The 22,985-nt window shown below is 33.5% G+C and overlaps 1 protein-coding gene across 1 annotated transcript in view; it reads left to right on the top strand.

The window, feature by feature from the left end:
• The first annotated feature begins 860 nt into the window (after positions 1 to 860).
• The window catches only part of LOC145259801 (uncharacterized), a 75,255-nt gene continuing 53,130 nt past the window's right edge, over positions 861 to 22,985 (top strand). Inside the window, exon 1 of the mRNA XM_080117587.1 lies at positions 861 to 1,932. Within this exon, the coding sequence (XP_079973713.1) occupies positions 1,524 to 1,932 (409 nt within the window). The 5' untranslated portion in view covers positions 861 to 1,523. The remainder of the gene's footprint in view (positions 1,933 to 22,985) is intronic.

The raw sequence follows: 22,985 nt of genomic DNA, 5'->3' as shown, positions 1-22,985 counted from the left end.
GCATAAGTCAGTAAAATCTGTGTCACAATCCTATTTCCAAAGTTCCGCGATCTGGGCCCACTGTGTGTCGGCGCTTTAAACTGAGTTATCTCCCAGTGGCGTGTTCAAAAAATTCAAAGATGACTACTCTCAACGTGCTGTTATAAAAACGTGTTTTTCCGCTGTAAAAATAATTAAAAAAAAAAAAATATTCAATCAAATTAAGTGAATTTTTTTTTTTGAGATCTTCAATCCAAAACGGATACGTACAATATAACCTTTTATCGATATTTTCATTTTTTAATGTCTTGACTAAACTGTACAAGTACCCCACGTGTTGCTAAACAATGGACGATTTAATCTTTCGGCCGCATGTTAAATCAGCACACGCACATGAAAATACAACACAAAAAATTATTTATTTTTCTTTCTATTGTTCAATAAAAGTCATACTATGAACGTTTAAACTCGTCTTCGCCTTGACGCTGATTCTGACACATTTTAATGTTTTTGTTTGCGTTGAGGTACTGTGTCTGTGACATTGTCACCACATTCATCTTTGTAACACTGGTGACACTCTCCGTCAATCTGGCCCCTCGTCGTAACAAAAGAAATGTAAAAAATAAAAGTATATTTTTTATTGTTAAAAATAAAACATTTATTTAAAAAAAAAAATATATATATATATATATTGTTATTATTTTTAATGTTTCAGGTGTTCAAACTAAAATAATTTTTTAAAACATTTCTACATGGTTTCGTATTTCGTTTCATGCTTAGTGACTTCCATTCCGCATTTACATCAACTATAACCATTTCCGCCGTCTTAATTTTGGGAACGCAATCGTTATAGATTTCTGAAAATATTTATTTTCTACTTTGCGTTTTTTTTTTTTTTTTTTTTTTTTTTTTTATCTTTACGGTTATTGTTTCCACTACACTTCCGGTTCCTTCTTCGTTTTTTTTTTTTAATTGATTTTTTTATGGTATTTTTTGTTTATTAAATTGTTAGGTGAAAGTATAGAAGGGGTCTCCTCTCCTGCCCATGTTGAGAAGGGCTTTTCCAAATAATAACGTTATTATTTAGAAAAAATAAAATAAAAAATAACATGGCGAGGGGGGGGGGGTCGGAATTGAAGTGAAAGCAGTAATCGTAAAGATAACCCGACTTTTAATGTGTATTATTGACGTGATAATTAGATCACTGACAATTAGTTTTTAACAATCGACCTTCAAAATTGAAGACGTGGTGAAAATGCGAACCAATCACGAAAATAAAAAATCGCATCTTCTTTATAACTTCCTTTTCCCCGCAAAAGAAATTTCTATAATTTAGTGACCCGACCCGACCCACTGTATTATTTCTCTACCCCTCTGCCTTATTCATACTTATTCGTTCATCCAACCGCTTCAAAACAGAAAAGCATCAAGTCGATTCGACCAGGAGTCACGTATCCAGTCACCAAATTTTCATCCTCATCAATTGGACAATTAGCTCCAAAACAAATACTAAGCGATTAAAAAAAAAAGAAAAAAAGTTGCCAATGGCTACACCAACGACGATAACAATAGGGCACCTGCGAAGCGTCCGGTTTTTATCGGCTTCTATGACGTTGAGAAGTCACCATTGTCTTTCATCTTTGTCTCTTGGAAATCTCCGTTCCTCCTCGGACCGTCTGTTATCTTCTCCCGGACTATCTGAAGTAGATTCCTCCTTTCGTCTTACTAGTTGCGCCTCCATCGACAACACCCTTCTACTTGAAGCCAGCATTAAAAAAATCAGCAGCAGCTGGCACGTATATAAACCGAATCGCCGCGCGTTTTGCTCAGTTTTCCAGCCAAATCTGACAAAGACTCGAGGTTTCTTGCTTTTAAACCAAACCGCAAATATGTCGACTTACACGATTATAGAAAAAGGAACATTGAATACCAAGGACTACAGAATATATTTCAGTAAGTATGAGATATTGGAAGTTAAAATAATAAATAATGAGACTCAAATAAATACTATACTATAAACTGGCGTTTTATGTTATAAAAAATTAAAACGATTGTTTTTGACACATTTTTTTTTCTTGACACATTTTTATTTTATTTTTTATTTGGCACTTTTTTAAAAAAATTAAGTAATAATAAAAAAATGAAATACTTTCCTTAAAGTGTTTTAATTTAATAGAAGTTAACTTATTTTAATTTCATCAAATCCAAAAAAAAAAAAAAAAATGCAATACTTGAAAGCAATTTAAATGAACTTTTCCAAATTTTGGAAAATACCAGTTTTGAAAAATTTACTTTATTACTAACAACGTGAGAAAATAAAATTTTAATTGGTACTTCTGTAGTTTACAGATCATGCTAGTTTTTTTTTTTATTTTATTTTTTAAGAGTCTCAATTTAATTCAATTTTTAACAGTATCTTATGTTTATTAAATTGTTAGGTGAAAGTACAGAGTTAACAAAGCCTATCCCTCTTGTTAAGAATGGCTTTCATCACGGTTCGGTCCATAAACTTGCATAAGTACCTTTTTAAATAGAATATAGAAATATTTTCTTTAATGTATTAATTTGATTTTTAAATTAAAATAGAATTATATATTCAATAAATTACTTTTACTTTTAAATTCACTTTGAATAAAATAAAAATAAAAAAAAGTCCGCAGCAAAATTGATAATTCTTATTCCATTTTTGGCTGCTTCTACAGAATTTGAACCAAACCTATTTTTGCTGAATTAAACCAAAAAATTAGGATTAAGTTAGTTTAAAAAAACAAAAAAAAATTATTTATTTTTTTTTTTTATCAAATTCTGTACAGGTATTCGCAAAAAAATTGTTAAATGCGGATTTTCAAAGAAAATTTTACTTTCAAATTCTCTTTTCAAAAAAACAAAAACATCGCTTTCTTTACTCAAAGCGATAATATAAATAATAGATTTTAAAAAGTTGCAGTATTAACAATATTATTGTCATTCATTATTATGTAAATATTTATAGAATTTTTAACTTGTATTTATTTGATCTTCTTGAATTACAAGGAACTCAAAGCCGGTCAACAGTATTTTTTATTATGTCATTATTCTAATTTTTTTTTTTTTGTTATTTATTAATGTAAATGTTCAATTAATGGATTTTTTGTTCAAAATTAGGAACAATATATATAAAAGAATATTTTTATTGTTTATAAGAGGAAAAATTACTCTGCAAATTTAAAATGAAATGCCAACGTGTTAAGTTTCGTAAGACGTTCATGTTTTAAAAAATGAGGATTTCTTTAATCATCTATAATTTTTTTTCTCTTATGTTAAGTTAAAAAAAAACTATTACGTAAATTAAAAAAAATATCTCATTTTATTATATATAAAAAAATCTGGGGGAAAAAAAGCATTTCTTTCAAAAAGCCGACCATGTGGGTTTTCTTTCTTTCTCCTTCCTTTTTGAATTTTGAAAGAATTGAGTTTTTTTTTTTTTTTTTTTTACTAAACAAACTAAAAATCTCGATAAATATTTAATTTAAGTATGAACTTACCAATTAATTTCTAAACTTTAAATTTTGTCAGTTATGAAGTTGAAAAACAAAAAAAAAAAGCAAAGAATGTGTTTTTCATAGCTTATCACAACGATATGAAGATAGTCTTCCTTTTTCGCCGGGTGTTGTCTTTTTTTTTTTTTTTTTTTTTTTTTCCTTTTTCATTTTTTCTTTGAATAAAACCGAATTGACGACAAATTTGTAATTTTGTCTACTTTAACCTGAAATAGCCGAAGCAGTTTACCATTTGCAAGACCCGAAAACGTGTATAAAGGCAGAAAGGCAGATGTCACTAAAGGCACACGAATGCAAAAGTCCGCGTTAGGTTAAGATTTAGAAAATTCTCCTTTTAAATAAAAGTGAACGTTTTGCAGTTATAGACAACAAAACGAAAAAGTGGTCAGAAAGACTCGATACTACTTATGTTTCAAAGTAAATAAACGCTTTAAAATAAGTTGTATGGTAACATTTTATTTTTTTTATCAGTTTTTCTGTTTGTGTATACTGCAAAATGCCCTTCCCCTTCACCCTTCACTGAGCCGAATAGGGTTAATTGACCAGGAAAAATGAAAAAGTTTAATTGAATTGTCCGTACTAATTGACCGTTCGGCGACGGTTCGGCTATTCTGTTTATCTCGTAAATCGAAGTAAGTTTTTATTTTAATGTTCTATTGCAATCACCTAAATTAGAGTAAGATTGGTTTCCGTACCCTTAAATTATTTTTTAAATTAACTTACCTTTTAACACACATGGGCTGCCGGCTGAGGTCCGTGTGTAGAATCTATTGTCTTTGCAATGAGATCGTTTTAGACTGAGCCAATTTTTATTAGTGTTATTAGCTGTAATTCTCTTTAATTTTTTTTTTTTGAGCTATTATCGAGATTTCACATAACCGTCTAATATCAGCTATGTTTATTCTCGTTCTAACTTGAAAAAATCGATACTAGTTGTGTAATACACAACTAGTATCGATTTTTTCAAGTTAGATATACACAACTTGTGTATATTAGACTAAAAACGCTTTAAAATAAATTTAACCACGAAAATTATTCGGATAAGTAGAAGAGTAACTTATCTTGCCTTTGGTAACATGTATTTTTTGTATATCTTATTTTTGTTTTATTGGCTATTGTTAAAAATGCCCAGATTATTTTTGGGGAAATCAAAACTAAAATGTAATTAGGGAAACGAACATGTTTGCACGCTGAGACACAGTAAGAACAAATACGCTTTCCTACCTTTCATAGCAACCTTGGTTGACAATATCTACCTTCTCTTATGAGTCCGGATTATTATTTTTTCCTGAAAATTTTAAAAGTAAATCATATTTTACTTCAAGTTTTGTAATTGGGGAGGTACTGCTAAAAATTACAACAAATCTTCAAAGGTTGCAGGAGACGTTTCTCCTAAGCAGTACTACTGCTTAGGAGAAACGTCTCCTGCAACCTTTGAAGATTGTCAGAAATTGCATGACTTGAAATACGAACTTTCATTGGTTGATAAATGTAGGAATTATTCTGTCAAGATGGGAATTTTAAAATGTTTGATGCTCTCTCATTTCTTCACATTTCATCACAAAACAACAAACCCTACCTGTAAAATTCAAGACAAACTTTATTGGTACACAGAATATTATTGCAAAATAGTGTGCCCATCTTGCGTCCAACATGGTGGAGCTGGTAGGTTGCTTCAACAAAGCGGTAGTTTTAGTTCTGTTGCCGGGAAGGATGAATTTATCCGTGTTCCATTGGACCTTATGGCCCTAAAAAATTGTTAACAATGCAAACGGGTTGAATACTGAAGATGAAAAGTCCACAATGATAAGAAAGGTCCGTAATGCGGTTGTAGACATTCTGTCTTTATAAGTAAGCCTGATTCGTAGTCTTTTACAAATGTTCTATGCTTCATCCATAGCCAAGATCTGAAGCATAGAAGGCACTAATGTTAATGCCAAGTCTCCTTACCTAGAAGACAATAAAAACGAATCCTTCCTCTTTTGCTGATCTGGAATGAATTGAAGAAACTGAAAAGAAATAGAAATTGGCGCCAAAGGCACATGACATGTCTGGTTAGATTCGACCAATCAACTCAATCGATACAATGGCAATTAGGGCTTGTATCATGACTATAATTTCTTACATAGTTTGCCTTTCATTTGTTGTCAATTTCTCTCTGCCATTAGATTAAATTTCTCACAAGATTTTTAATTCGATCATTTTCAGTTCTTAATGGAAATTGTCAAAGTTTAATCGATTACAGACAGGCAACATGTTGTAGAAGGTGACTTGTGGATGTCGCCTATTTTCATAACGGGCTCTTTCAGTCTTTGACAGACTATGGATACCCACGACGGGGTGCCTGCGCATGAAATTTTTGTTGCAGGAGGTGCGCAATCTCCAACTATACTTCTCCCGAGTCGACATTGTTAAATGCCAATGGCAGGTGAAGTGTATGTACAGGACGACTGGAAACATGCCAAGATAAGCGGAGAACACATACAGCACTTAGAATTGCCAAATGGTCACCCATCTGGTACTAACCAGGCTCAGTGTTGCTTAACTTTGGTGATCTGATGAGATCCGGTTTGTCAATGTGCTTATGCTATATGTGTGTGTATGTATGTATATATATATATATATATATTTATTTTTTCTTTAAATATCTAACTACACCTAGGTTGAAAATAGGTCAGCTTACTTAGATATCTACTCATCCCATGAAAAACATACATAAAGGAAGGGGTGAACCTTAGGTCAACTCAACCTTTGTCCTGAAAGTTCCTGCCCATTGGCTGATTAGGATGGGCATTAGTGGCTTAAAGGAAGATAAAAACTCCATAGCATGTGCATATATAAAAACGCAAGGTAACCACAACTCTTTGCATAAGCCTGACGAATTCTCACAAGAATGAAATGTGGAATAGTCTGTGTAGCTTAATTGCCATATATATTTTTATAACATATATATATATATATATATATATATATATATATATATATATATATGATGGACTCTCCCGTTGATTTTGATATGATTTTCTGTCGCAAGAACGAAGTTGCTTGGAAATCCACACAGACTTGTTTATAGTGGAGAAGGATTTGTGTAGAATCAATCACACTTTTTGGTATTACTGCTAACCTTTGTCAGTGCAGATGACTGCCATAGGACAATTAAAAAATTTATACAGTAAAAGAAATAAAATTTTAGTTGTAAGGTAGATAATTCTTTATTTTCTTCAATTCAGTAGGCCACAGGTTTTTATATCAGTCTCCTTCTAGATGCATGTGTTAACGAAGACGGGGGAGGGGGGTTACATCTCTCCCAGTAAATTAATGCGCCCCAGATACCAACCTGGAAATTTCTACTATTCTGCACAGTACATACATATTTTAATTTTTTTTTTGTCCCAAACCCAAGTGCCTCTTTTTGTGGAGCTGGAGTTTCTCCACATTAGAAACAAATCTTATCCAACTTTTCATTACTCTGCGTTGCTTAGGGTTCACTAAGGTTATTGTATTTCTTTGCACAGTTTTTAAAAAAATTATACAGTAAAAGAAATAAAATTTTAGTTGTAAGGTAGATAATTCTTTATTTTCTTCAATTCTTCTCTTTACTGATTTGGATTTTTATACCCCTTAAAAAATATTTCCATCTTACCAATTGTCTGGGCTGGACAAAGAATTTTAAATAAACTGTAACAAAGTATGTCATTATAGTGCTAATAACATGGTGCAACAGTAACTAATAAAAATTGGCTAGTCAGAATCAAAGTTTGATGTGTTGAGTTAACTCAACCCCCGCAAAACACTCACGGCAAAAATTTGTCTAGCTACAAGCACTGTAGATAATTTTCCTTTCTTCCTCTGTGTGTCTAAAACTCAATGGAACTTCCATGAGCAGTGTTTCTTTCCAAGAACTGTCTGAACACAATACCATGAGTCTGCTTCTCAGCTGACTACAACATGGTCGTTTAGCATTCATTGTTAACGATTCCTTGTTGAGCTGTCCTCTTAAATGATCAAATCCAAATGTTTCAATCATCTTTAACTAAGGTGCTGTCTCACTGTCTACTAAACAAACTCCTTAACCATTATCCTTGAGTGGCCTTTGAGCCTTGATTCTATTCATTTACATCCCCATGAGAGGAGAATGAGATGCAAGATCGTTTTTAATGTGGGCAACATCCAGTTCCCAAAAAAGATGCACTCTAGATTGGATCAAAAATTTAAAATTGCCTTATTCTCGAAGGATTTCCTCTTTGCTGACTAAAGACAGAATTAACTAAGTGTAGCAGCAGAACAGATACTACATCTTGTTTTTCAGGGTGACTCATTAATAGGGCCGTGATAACAGAATATTCTTGTCATTCTTTTGACTCTCAGTTATATATCCGACACAGACACTGAATCAACCGAGAACCACATCTGTCTATCTAAAAACATAAGATGTTATAAAAAAAAATAAGTTAAGACTACCGGCTGCTACTTCTACAACTTTTGGCAACCATGATTCATCCTTTATGATGTCACAATTCTACCATTAACACCTTTTATGATGACGTCAAAATACTACCACGATTCATCAGTACTGTATACTTCAGCATATAAGGTGACTGTCAGATAAGATGAAGTACAAAATTGGAGCAAATTTTAATAAATTTATCATATATCGGTTGCATAAGATGACTGCTAAATCACAAAATCATGTTTGTTTAGCCGATTGCATCTTATAAAAAAATTTTTTTTTTTTTTTTTTACTCATGTTCACCCCCTTACAAAGCATATCGCCACTTGGACGTAAGGGGCTACTATTTGGAGCCATGTCTAGGAAAGATTAACAAGATTGGTTTTTAAAGATAATTTTTTAACTTCAAGACAATATTCACGAGCATGAGATTTTTATGTTGTGAGACCGAATCAAAAAAAAAAAAAAAAAAAAAAAAGCTGCCAGTTTATTAACTATTGCCTAAACCAACTGTGCATTTGTTATTGATTTTTTTTTTCATTTGATCATCACTCGACATATTCTGGCAGGTTACGTCAGCTGCTGGCCTATGCCAAGAAAATATTCACGAGAATGAGAAGCAGTAAATTAGAAATACCAAAAAAATTAGTAACAAAATTAACTTAATAAAAACAGTACATATTTTAGGCAAGTGATAAAATGCGCTGAAATATGCAGTAAATATTTATTTAGGTACTTATCGAGTTTGTGGCACAATCTCCGGCAGGCTACATAAGCAAATCACATATGACATGGTATATTATGATATTTTCCGTAGATGTGAGAAACTTTTTTCCTCTGACCATGTGCCGCATTTTGTACTTTTATGCAAGGGATACTGTACTTTGGGGTAATTGTGCCAACTAAGTGCTCTTTTGGTAACTACACATTTAAACAACATTTTTTTTTTTTTTTTAGTGGGTGCAATTACCCAAACTACGGTAACAAAAATAGTTTTCGTTTCTTGTAACATAATTTTATACTATTTTTATATATTATCATGTTAGCATTTATTTTACCTCCCCCCCTACTCTGCTTTTTGTCCTGGTGTCTGGAGCTGTAGGATATGCTGATTGCACTTTTTCAAAAGAATAAAACACCCTCACTCAAAATGGCATCACTTATTGACTATAAGTGGTGACCTATGATACCTCGGTTCGCTTGAAGCATATCACAATCATAGGATGCAGAGCATAACGTGAAATGAAGGGGAGATAATAAATGACTAACTTTAGATTTGCTTTAGAGGAGAGAAAAGACAATTTGTATAAAAAAACATTATTTTCTAAAAATAAAGCTCTATTTATGAAGAACTGTTACATATATCCAATAATAGGGTTTATAGGGAGCTTTACGTGTTGCATATCTTAAACTACCAAATTCCTCAAGAATGGCATTTACTGACCAGGCTTTACACAGCAATGATTCTTCCTCACTTGGAATACGGGTCTATAGTGGTCGCCAGAGTTGGCATTCTCTTGAGCGTTCACAACATCGTGCCATCAGATATATATTACATATACTCTGCCACAACCCTCTTCCCTCTGAAGTATATTATCTGCTTGGATTAGATCTGCTGTCTACTCGCTGGAATGTAATGGTTGCTTCTGTTGCTTACAGATCATTTTGTTGTCCTAAACCACTGCAATGCTTAAATACTGCCCTGTGCTGTGATTGAACAGACCAAACCTGTGACAATGTGCATTCACATTAGACCCTCTGCATAATCACACTGATGTGTGCTGGTGATCTCCCTTCACATCGTGTTCTGGAGTCCTGAATGTGCTGCCTCAGAACTATGTGAATTAACATGTATCACTGTGACATTTTCGGAGTTCTCTATTGGCTATCGTGATATTTGTAAGTTTTATTCCCTAATTAGCTTAGTAGCCTCTGTCTATTGCTAACGATTTTATGACCATCTATTTTATAAAGGGTAAATGTCTGTGTTTGTTTGTCCACTGAAAATTTGTCATGCACATTGTACAAGCACCAATGTGGCATTGTTAGAAAGAGCCACAAAATATCGAAAAATTGGAAAAATCATCCATTATTTTGTGTAGAATTTTTTTTTTTTTTTTTTCAAGGGAGGGTCAGATGAAAACCTTACTTTCGGCGCAGTTTGCGAACCGTGCATCTGCTGTCATGTCATTATGTTCTTCCATTTTTAAAATAGCTAAATTGACGACATAACATGTGTCCTTGTGGGCCCATCAATAAGGTGTTTGCTTACTAACTTGAGTTATGCGAGTTTGCGCCAGTCATGCATCGATTATTTTATTTATTTATTTATTTATTTTTTTTTTTTTACTTTAGGTTTCACTTCTGGCTGATGCCACCAGAGTCCTGTTTTTATTTATTTTTTTATGACTGGCCCCCACCCTCGCTAATGGCTTAAAGGGGAAAAAAAATGATCAAAACCGTTGAAGACTGATTCCACAAGCATGGGTTGAAATCAATGGCTTTTGCCTATAAACATGTGGTTTTTTATGGAGACATGGATTTTTTTCCAAATTTTTGTCTCCATATAAATTCTATTAGGTAGTTATTGATTTCCACAGTGTACTCTGGGCCTTTTATCTGCCATGTATTAAGAAAATAATCCTGGCAAATGTCTCTCAGAAAGTTTTTCCAGTCTGTGATAGTGTGTTTCGACCCTATACTACCTTTTTTCCTGAGTTTTAATTGTTATGTTGTGGGACCACATCTAGATTATTTACAGAATTTTTGATATGTCTTTTCGGGAATTTAAAAAAAAAAGCCACCAATTTATTAACTGTCTGCTGAGATTTTCATTGGCTAAACCCACTTTACATTTGTTATCTTTATTTTCATTGGCTCATCACTTGACATATTCTGGCGGTTTACATCAGCTGCTGGACTATGCCAAGGTAACATTCACAGGAATGCAAGTCAGTAAATTTAGAAATACAAAAACAATTAGTAACAAAATTAACTTAATGAAAACAGTACATATTTTCAGGCAAGTGATAAAATGGCAGACTACAATGTAGTTGTGGGGTTGCCAAAGTCAAACCATGCTGATGACTACTATTTGGCAAGAAACATGCATCTATGAATAACTTTTATGTATGTTAAAAATATTAAATATCTAAATAAAAAAAAAATTTAAAAAATTCATCCCGTCAAAAAGGGTGACTGATTGCATGCTAGGGATCAAAAATTGTAGAATTTGAATACAGTAGCGACATTTCCATGTTGCTGATATTGCTAGTGAAACCAAACTTAACTTGCATAAATAGTTTTTTGCTTTTTTTATGGAAATCGCTCCATGAAGCCACTTGATGTAAAGAACTTTAAAAAAAAAATATATATATATACGAGGTCAAAAACTTCTCAACGATAAGTGTTAGATGGAAAACAGCAATTTTTTACTCTTTGTCAGAAACATCGTTCATGGAATATGAGGACTAAAGCACAAAATATGGGAAGCGAAAGTTATGCTGCTGCCAAAAGTAAAGCCGAGATCCACTTTCTACTCATATTATCTTGATAGGTTCTAATATAAAGATAAATATGTCTTTGTGATTTTAAGTCATGGAGTCGGCTGAAGCAAGGTCCTTGTTCAGATCCAAAATCACGATTGTTCTCTCCATAGAAAGGGAAACCAAGTCTCATTTGCCACATAAGGCTGATGGTTAACTGGAAATGGAAATAATCTTTTTAGCAATCGTGAATTTTTATTCATTTCTTTTTGTTTTTTTCTTGTCCTTAAGCACATATTTAGGAAACCTTAAACAAAGAACCCATTCAAAAAGATCTATTTAAAAAAACATTTTTTGTGCGTATGGCATAATCACATTGATCCACCAGTTAGATCACTGAAGTTAAGCAACAGTGAGACTCGTCATTACCAGATGGGTGACCATTTGGGACTACCCGGCGCTGTGTGTAGGACATTGACATCTTCCTACAAGAACTGCAAAAACTCCTCCAACATTGTCTCATATACAAGCGACTGGTGACTGTGAATTTGAGTTTCCCATGAAACTTCCTCTTTTGAAGGAAGCTGTTTCAATCCACCTAGGGTGAGTGCCGTTTAAGTGAAAAAGAGAATTGTAGTTTTTCATGTTGATAACCTTTCAATATTATCCACTGGTCCACAGCAACATGAACTTCTAGATGTGGTCATCTATGACAAGACCTACTGCAATTATCAAAGAAATTGATTACAAAAGAGTTGGTATCGTTTGAATCGTTAAAAGATATCCCAACTGGCACTGATTTGCGTGATTTTCTTGCAAAGTGCTTGCGTCAATCTGGTTTACCTTTGGGACAGGTTGCCAAGCGCTAGAACAGACGGGCTTCACCTGTATGTACAGGAAAGAAGCGCATGTTGACCTTTTTATAAAGTTGCTTGATGACAAAATGAAAGCTGTGCATCCATCCGACATTGTGTTCTATTGTTATATTCCCTAGGATGTTTGTTCCATTTAAATCACGATTCTTTCGTGATTGATTTTTTTTTTTTTTTTCTCTTTACAATTTTTTCCTGCATTTCTTGATTGCTAATGCCCTCCCCCTTGTTTCTCCCTCGTTGGGTCTACAACGAATAATCATCATTGACATGATTATCATTATGATTATCGTTTTGGTGTGTCCACCCTATGGATAATAATGAACTCTTCTATTTACAATCAAGACTGGGAAAATAGGTTTCAATGTTAACACAAATTAGGCTGTGCGTTTTAGATGTTACCATAAACGATGTGGCATTTCGACTTATAGGGATTTATGCGTTTAATAACCATGCTGAGCTGTGCTCTTTTCTTTGTTAGATGAAACCTTTCATGAATTTGACTTGTTGGATAATTCTAGTGGGAGACTGGAATGCAGTCCTGGATCTCCATTTAGATCGCTGAGTGGGTGGGGGGCTCTTCAAAATTTATTCAAATTCTAATTGAAGGATTGTAAAAGATTCATCAGAAAAATGTAGATATTTTTTTCCTCATTTTCTTTTGTGTGATGATGACGGTAAAGCCTGATATGTCCTCAAAGCTTGGAGATTAAGAGAATTTTAATGAATATATGTTTATTAAAAAAAAAATTATACTGTATTTGTCTGGTCTTTTCAACCATTAGATTTTAAATTCTGAATATCAAGTGCTTCTTAAACGGTGGATTTCTTATTTTAAAAACTTAATTCATACGTAGGCACGTTTCAGAAAATCATTATATTAACACTTACATCGGAATAAAGCTTGAAAAAAAAAAAATTATGATTTTCTTCAAACTGATACAATTTTGATTGAATTAGTTGCAAGTAACATTTTCATTACTAATGATTACTATATTGTCCAATTGACTACTGTACACTCTTTAACCCTTATCCTCGAGTGGCCTCTGAGCCTTGGTAAGTGGTGAGGCCTATGTAAAAAAAAAAAAAAAAAAATGGTCTATTCAATGGATGTTATCTGTAATCATTTTGAGAACAAAATTGCAAGCCTAGGACCAAATACCCCCCCCCCGATAATGAGAATATGCAAAATATGAAAATCAGAAACGCACACACACACTCTTATTAATCCTGTTCTTATTTTCCTCCTTTCACAAAAATCTAGTTTGCTTTTACTTGTAATGTTACTTTTTGTACCAGCAAGGACAAAAGGTCGCTGTCTATGATGCTACAATTTAGAGGAAAAAGTTTCGATCTTAATATCTTTTTCAATTTCAAGGAAAACAAATTTTTTTCCCCCTCACATTTTTAATTTGAACAATGTGCCATTCCCACCTCCCCCTCACTCCACCTGATTCTTTTTTTTTTTTTTTTTTTTTTTTTTTAGTTTCTTAGAAAAATTAGCTCGCATTTTTTCTCAGAAAATCAACATTTTTCTTTTAAAATGAAAAGTTAGTTCGAATTTTTTATATTTGAAAGGGAAAAATAAAGACGCATTTCAAAAATAAATTCTGTTGATATGGTTATTTAAAGTTTTTTTAAAAGATCGCATTTTCTTTTAAAATGGAAAATTCTAATTTTTTTATATTTGAAAGGAAAAATAAAGACGCATTAAAAAAAAAAAAATTTCAAAGAGTTAAAAAAATTTTTTTAAGTGATTGCATAGGCAGTAATTTAAGGTTTTGAAAAAATTAAAAAGTAGTTATTCTCCACTCTTATATAAAAGCCACTTTGTGTGTGAGTTCCCTCATAGGTTCCGAAACGACTGAGCCTATCTTTTGCGAATTTCATAGAAAGGTGATGTGTGGCTGTGTTCTTAAATGTTTTGTACAGAAATTTATCTAAGTATCGAAAATTGAAAAAAATCCAATCTTAAAAATAATCTTTTCTCTTCTATAGATAAAAAAATTTCTACAGGGGAATATATTACGTTACACTGACCAAGGGAAATAAAATCTCGGCAAATCATTTCTTCTTAAAAACAAAAAACGGATTTCTTATCGTCTGGAGATATAGCTGAGTGGTAGATCATTCGACTACAGGTCGAATGATCCCCTTTTCAGGTTCAGATGTACCTCACCATTTTATTTTAATTTTTTCTTATTGATGAGTTCAATTTACGATAAAAGTACCATTTAAAATCGCCACAAATCATTTCTTTGTTTGCATATTTTAAAACTAAACATTAATCAGAAAGACTTTTCCAGGGCATTCATTGTCAAACCCAAATATCAGTTGACATGCTATTGCAAAAAACCACAGACGGAATTTGATTAACTATATTATCATGAACTTCTGGCCTTTGGGCCAAGATCACAGTGTAGTATCTGTTCTTCAGATGCTGCACTTCAATTTCTTGTTCTGTCAGTGGAGGAAAAGTCTTTCGTGACTGTGACAATTTTTGATTTTTGTTCTTTTCTCCATGTTAAAAAACGACCCTGGTGTCTAACTCTGTCCCGTGGAACTATATTATCATTATTTATTTTTTTTTTTTTTTAGATTTTTTTTTTTTTTTTTTTTTTTTCCAGAATTAGTCCACCGGGCAAATTATTCCTTGTAATATATAATAATCAATAGAGGATTGATTCTATAATAATACGTATGCAATGTGCATCAATTAAAATATAATGTTTAAGTGTATTGTATGGCCAAATCTTCCTTTTGAAGATTGTAACGTTAGGTATGGGGCAACCAAACCAGCTGCCAACATTGCCCTGATTTTTATTGAAACCAGCCGAGAGCTCTCTTTAGTATCCTCGTTATTCCCTTAAGTGCAATTGTCTCTGAATGCGACATGTTATTTCTTATAAATTATCCTCAGTCATCATTTAACTTTATAAACACAGTCTTTGTCACCTTTGAAATTATTGATGACCCTTTCACTCTATGGTGGGAGACGGAGGTTGTCATGAAATTTTTTTCTTAACTATCAGTTTATTTTGATCATTTTTTTTTTTTTTTTAAACAATTATTTTTATGTTTTTAATATCAGGAAACATGTATTTACGTCAAATTTCAAACAAGTAAAATATTTATTTTTCTAATATTACGTTGTGATTTGGCTTTCAAGCGCACTTGATGCGTATTTTATATTATTCGAATGTGTTTACGTTGATTTAAAAATTTGATAACTCTGTTCTTTGCATGTCAAAAAAAAACAAAAAAATAAGATAAAATAAGCTTCTAGTTTAAATGTTATTGGTTTTATCCATAGCTACTTATTAATTCAGATTTTTTTCTAGTTTGAAAATCAGATGTTTACAAATAAGCAACAATTCCATCTCTTATGGTTATAAAATCAGGAATGGGTTGTTTATTTACTTTTGTTCCAGCTGGGGATGGGGTGTCCTACTGGATGCCAGACCATCACATGCTATTTCATATATTCTAGCGCGGAGATCTTTTTAACCGTCCCTTTAAGTGCAATTGTTTGTATCTCTCTTGCACTTGGTTCACCAGGTATATTCGCCAGTTTTTGAAATTCTTTTTCTGGAGTCCAGTTGCTCCTATAATTACTAGAATGATGGAGATCTTCCTAAGATTCCAGTTTCTTTTCATGTCGTACATAAGACCTTGTTATTACTTGCGTGTTCGTGTGAAAAGTAAAATGTATTTCCGTTTTATGAATGTGAAGCAAAAAACGAGCAGAATGAAATATTCTTCTCCCAGTTACAAACGACTGGGAACAGCTTGTTAATTTTTAATATTCCTTTGACATTTCCTCCTTTGGAGAAAGCTGGTTCAACCTGCCCCTGGGGTGAATACAGTACAAGAAACAAACAAAACAAATTCCTCCAAGTAATGAGGAATTAGTGGACAAATAGCCAGGAACAACTTTATTGGTCCACTGACAAAGGAGGGATGGGACCTAGTAATTCACTCCCGTTCGTTTGTCTGTACCTCTTTAGACCATGGCATTTCGAAGCTAAATGAGAAGAGGAGAAAAAGATTGCAAAAAAAAAAAAAAGAAATAGGGGTAAAAAGACTTGACCTTAAAGACCTTTAGATTATAAATCAAAAAAAAAAATTGGGGGGGGGGGCTGATATAATAGAGAAGAAAGAACATGAAAAGATTGTTCAAAAAGGAGGGAACGAAATAGTGAGGAACTAGAAAAATATATAATAAATATAGGCTGAGGAAATATATGGAAAGAAAATACAAAAAAGGGAAAAGAAAGAAAAAAAATTAAAGCAGGGGGTGGGGGGAATGAAAAAGTGAAGAGGGGAACCCCCCCCCCCAGAAAGCTTGAGTAAACCAGTTCAAGCTGTTGGAAAATTAATGAGAAATAGGAATACTCCAAAACAAAGCAACTCCATATCCGGTACAATCGAGAGTAAAAATACATATGTATCTGTACATATCTAACGTTGCTAGGCATAAAAGTGTAATCTATTTCTATTAAAACGTCTTTGTTTCTACCCCTTTATATCTCTCTCTTTCTCCTCCATCCAGTCCATTTTTTAATCTGAACATACACATACACACTTGAATGCCTACCAGACACTATTCTTGAGTGTCTAAGGTGTACAGGTGTTTGTCAGAACAACCTGACATGAGGATACTTTTTCCATAGAAATAAAACCCTGACCAAATATTCAAAATCACAAATAAGATCTCCTCAGTATGTACTAACTCGTATTAGCTTTTATGAGGAATGGTGCACCTTCTCCAAGTGATGTTACCTCAAATTATGACCAGTTTGGATACTCAACCAGACTACATAAATTCTTGTCCTGGAATCCATTAAAACCAAGAGACCAACATGAAATATATACTGCAAAATATGAAAATGGTTAATTGGGAGGAGGAAATTTGTTTTCAATTTCTTTACTAACCCAGTGTTTAAGAGATAAAAAACTTAAATAGAACATTTGAATATGTATGTATCTCATATACGAGGGGCGTGCAATAAGTAATGCCCCTGACCCACTTCCCGTAGCAGTAGAACAACGAAACTTGGCACAGTTATTAGTCTTTCTCTACATAGGAACCACCCAAAGTTATGCACTTCTGTCGTTTGATGCAGCTCTGGAGACCGTTTTTGTAGAACACCCCCGGTTGGTCCTCCAACCACGACGGGACTTCAGAAATCAAGGCTGCATCATCTGGGAAACGCTTTCCTTTCAAAAACAACTTCATGGCTGGGAAGAGGTGAAAGTCAGATGGTGCAAGGTCAAGAGAGTAGGGAGGATGGGGTAGGATTTCATAACCACACGCCCGTGCTTCTGATCTGGCGACATGCGAGTTGTGGACCGGAGCGTTGGCATGCAGTAGGCGGGTACCTTTGCTGATCTTGCCCCGCCTCTTGATTTTGATAGCTTCCCTTAATTTCCTCAAAAGTGAAGCATAATAGGCTCCTGTAATTGTGATACCCTTTGCCAGGAAATCTGTCATCACTATTCCGTCCTGGTCCCAGAAGACTGTGAGCATGACCTTGCCAGCGGAGGGCTGCACCCTTGTCTTCTTTGGAGGTGGTGAGTCCAAGTGCTTCCACTGCATTGACTGGGCTTTGGTCTCTGGATCATAGTGATGGACCCAGGTTTCATCCTGTGTAATCAGTCTTTTGAAAAACTTTGACTCATCTTCTTGGCACATCTCCAAATTCATCCTCGAGCACTCAACGCGTTCTCGCTTCTGGAATGGTGTGAGCAACCTGGGAATCCATCTGGCAGACATCTTATGCATATGCAAATGGTCATGAATGATAGTTTCCACAGACCCTGTACTAATCTTGACATCTTGGGCTATTTGGCGAATAGTAATGCGGCGATCTTCCAAAATGGCAGCCTCAACTTGACGGACAGATGCCTCCTCAATGGCAGAAGGGGTGGGGGGCGACCAGGTCTGTTAGCTGTTTCCACAGACTTCCGGCCATGTTTGAATTCACAATGCCAGCGTTTTACAAGGTGATATGATGGGGCATTATCACTATAAGTTTCTTTCATTTCATCAAAAGTTTCCTGTGGTGTGCGTCCTTTCAAATACAAAAACCGGATCACTGATCGACATTCAACAGGCTCCATTTCACACCTGACTTAGTTCAAACACCTGTAAAACAGAAACCACAATTAGTTCAGAGCTGTAATTTGCCACATAACCAATCCATAGAGATATAAATCATTGCACATGCAAAATTTCAGCTAGATCAGACAACTGGAAGTGGGTCAGGGGCATTACTTATTGCACGCCCCTCGTATTTTAAATTCAGAACTGATCCAAATGAGATAAATTAATAAATACTAATAAATTTGCAGAAAATAATATTGTGCTACGTAGTTCAATACAAATAATAAAATCACATTGCAAGAGACTCTTTAATTTACTCCTTCAGCACAGCACGTCTTGGCAAATGTTTTTTTTCTCCAAATGTTCCCTTTTTTTATTTTTTTTAACATAACGTTTCAGCGAATTTCTTTGGTCAAGAATCCCTGTACGTCAATTGATTTCCTTTCTCACACAATTACAACAATGAGCATATAATAATATTCAAAAATAAGGCTACATCAAAAGGAGCTCACGCTTCTATTCTTGTCCTGGGTTACCAGATTCGCCATTTTAAAACTGAATTTAAGCAAAATTTGGCCTTTTTTTTTCTAAGCAGTTTGGCCTTCAAAAATTGCATTTAGCCTTTTTCAAAGCGTAACGTACGGACTAAGGAATGGACAAACAGAATATCATATCGACTTATTTTGCCATCTAATTTACACGTGTGTTTGTGGTGTGTATAGGCACATGCATGTGAATTAGATAACACTGAAAAGTCACTTTCTCTAAATGCTTGCAAAGACATTAAGAAATATAAGAGGGAGATGAGAGATAATATAGATAGCTTAGAGGTGAGTTGTTTAATTATAAATTACAGCTAATCAGAAGAATGAAAACCGGTTTCTTCAAACATAACTATGCATATATTTTGTGTTATTGAAGTATATAGGAAAAGAAACTTTGAAAACAAACGTTGATTAACTCTGAGCATAAGAGATGAATTAAATGTCTGATTTTTATCTGACAATCTCAAGCGATATCTAGAGTAATAGGTTATCTTTTAAGCCAACTTACCTGATAAAGTTAACATAAGGTGTGCTGAGATACGTCATGAATACGTGGCTAAATATTTGTCTTGAGGTGAGCAAACATTGGACATTTTATAAATTTGCTTTTTTTATTGTTTACGTTTTTCCTTTTACCTTCTCCTGGACATGTTTGCCTAGAAATGTTTAAAAGCCTAAGTTCCTGATATTTTTTATTTAAATTTACATCTCATTCTTCCTTTTTAAAATCTTTGTTCAGTCCCCTTTTGTTGGGAGACAAAATTTACAGCAAACATTGTAAAGATTTCAAATAGTCTTGTATTATGGATATTATTCACCAAAAATCACCAACATTGTGAGTGATTGTTTTATGGTTTTAACTGGGCACACGTACACATGTTAAATTTTTTTTTTTTTTTTTTTTCTTGTTGTCCATAACAGGAGTTGCTTTCTTAGTCTCACACTGTCAATATTTCCAACAGAGAAATGAAACTTTCAAGTCGTGAATGCATAAGTTCAGTCATCATAACAATGCAATTTGCAATTCCCTTTGATCTGTTCAGGCAGAATAAAAAAAAAAATTAGGAGGCATTACTTTTGGAATACCCTTAGTAGATATGAAATCATAAAATGTTTGTCTGTTTTCCGTCATTATAGAAGCAAGGAATTCATTAGCTGAGATATCAAAGAAGTCTGTTAATAATTTAAGACCCGTGAATTATCCCACATCTCTTTAAAAAAAAAAAAGATTTTCTTTTTAATCGTAATCCAAACTCCTGCACTCAATTACACAAATTATGTCTGAAAGTTATTAATAAAGAATCAATAACCATTTGTTTTCATTGTAGAAATAAAGTTCAGTGAGAAAAGTTAGGAATATTTAAATGAGTTTATACATTCGTTTTGGGTGAAAGAGTAAATGCGTTGTGCGTGTTAGTGTCAGTATGTGTGAATAGAGATAGCTATCTCAAACTCGACAGAGGGGCAAGAGAAACTTAGGCAAGGCAAAAGAAAAAAATCTGGCTTTTTATTCATTCTGGGAAGAGGGGAATCAAAACAGAAATTTTTATAAGTTCAGAGAAACTTGTAACCCCACTCTGATGAAGCTCAACTAGGACCCCTTTTTGTCTGGAAACTCGGCTCGGATCATCTGGTCCTTCTCTAGGGTTGTTACATTGAATACTGTATGCTGAAAGCAAATATCGAAGCCGCAGGCAGAAAGAAAAACAGACGTGAATTCTATTCTACAGAATTATTTCACAAACTTATGTACAATGTTTTTACAAATATCGTCAGTTCTTAATAAGTTTTTCAAAGTTCAATCTCTCTTCACAGACAGGCGGAGGAGGAGAGGGGTCATGTCTCCAGGGGGACAGCGGTTTACTTCGAGTTTCGCGCTCACACACTCCTTCGGAAACCAGTTTCGAAACTGGCTAATTTCTGTGCGACACTTGTATTAATAGTAGTGTATGGTCGGGGTTGGAAGTCTCCTTAGCCAATTAGATCACGCCACGGAATCAGGAAACCCAAGATTTTGCGGGTGTGCAATCCACCAATTTTGTGATCTGAGATTTACAGATATATTAAAATCCGATGACCCCTAAGGTAACCCTGTCAGTCCGACATCTGGCTTTGAGTTCATCAAGGCCAGACAGTATTATGCTCCAATTTTGCTGTCATCAATTTTAACTGCAAAATATATTTCTCTGATTTCAAACAATATCTATTTTGACAATGAAATAATATATATATATATATATATATATATATATATATATATATATATATATATATATATATATTCTCTATTTCCTCGGGTTATCTGTCGTTACCCGGGATCGATTAAAACTGTTTTAGCATAGTTATTCGGCCCTCCTCGGGCCAATGAGCGCAAATTGCTCTCTCAGGTTGATTACGTCACAACTCATCTGATTGGTTTAGAATGTTTTTATTTGTTTCTTAATTCAGGCAAGTGTATGTGCAGACCATGTTAAGCATTTTCATTTTGGGCATTAAAGAATAAACTTCAATGCTACATTTCTTTTATTTATAGAAACTTGTCAAATGCCAAATTTATCAGTTAGTTCGTCATGATTGGTATGTAAAAGACACAAAAAATATCTAATCTCACAGGCCTGGGAAGGGGGGAGGTCTCTGTTTTTAACTGTTATAACAATTATCTTTGGAAATCCACTGTTTAGAGTAAAAAACAAAAAAAAAAAACAAAAAAAAAACACGAGTTACATAATCATTTAACATGTTATAGGGATGGTCATTTCTCTTATTCAATAAAGATTTGAATTGTTAGTATCAAAGTTTCCTGCAGATGATTTCAATGAAGTGGCTTTTTTTTTTTTTTTTTTTTTTTTTTTAATCGTTCATTAGATGATGTTTAAAAACTGAAGCTCTGAAAGTGGTTCTTCCATTTTTTTATTTTTTATTTATTTTTTTATTTTTTTTTAAATAAACCTAATAATGTGAATAAGTTTTTGAACTAGTTTTACAAATACTAAGTTTTAACTCTGTAAAAATATTATCAATTTAATTACATGGTATCAAATGCAGTTAATTCCATCTCCTTGTGGTTCTTATTTGGTTTTTAAAACCCATAGATATCAAACTTCCCCTGTTTTAAATGTTTTCTATGATTACCTGGCCTGTTATAAGAATGACAATGGTGATGAACCAATAATTGATGTTTTACAAACTATTGTGAGTCGTCTCTAATTGATTAATTTGTAAATATCAAAGTTTTCTGCAGGCGACATTAACAGAGCAGTTCTTTTTTTGGTTGTAATCAATTTTTTTTTTTTTTTTTTTTTCATTAATTGTTCTTATTCAACCTTACTGTCTGGTTGGAATGAATGACTTGAAATTGAAATCTTATTTTGTTTACAAAAATAAAATGAGCTGTTCTTTCTCTCAATCCAGACATTTTTTTTTCTTTTCATTTGTTTAATGATTTCTCTCTGCTATTAACAAATGCAGACGGTAAGAAAATAAAATTCTAATTTGTTGAACATCAGTGCACCTGTTGCATGAATATAAATTACATTGGTCAACAACAAATTTGTTGTCTGCATTTGTTTCATTATTTTTTTTTTCCAGCCGATTTAGGATGAATCTGATACACTGAATCCAAAAATCCCATTGGTTTTGCTCAATCAGGTCAAGCTTTTGAGCTGTGGTCCCTTTTTTCCACGTGGAGCATTGTTAGAAATTGGTTGGGATAAAATACCATGTTGAATAATTACTTTGATTAGAAGTGATCATTTTAATGACAAGAAATATTCAGGTCTGATAGTTCTGGATGATTATGTGGAAATCAGATCAGTTTGAAGTCCTAAAACTTTTAAATCTTCCAAATGATGCTCAGCATATACGAAGAAAGACTGACCTGTGTGAGAGAAATTGGTGCCTTGCAAAGAAAGGAATGTCATCAACGACCTTCTGGTGGAAAGACGAAATACTCTTCCCACTATTACGCTTGGCTTGATGAAGCAGTTCACCAAGTCTCTGGACAAGGATG

The sequence above is a fragment of the Euprymna scolopes genome, chromosome 35 (assembly GCF_053919585.1).
Source record: "Euprymna scolopes isolate OS-2025 chromosome 35, ASM5391958v1, whole genome shotgun sequence".
Lineage (NCBI taxonomy): Eukaryota > Metazoa > Mollusca > Cephalopoda > Sepiida > Sepiolidae > Euprymna > Euprymna scolopes.
The sequence above is the reverse complement of the archived record's forward strand: the minus strand, read 5'-3'. Positions and strand labels throughout refer to the sequence as shown.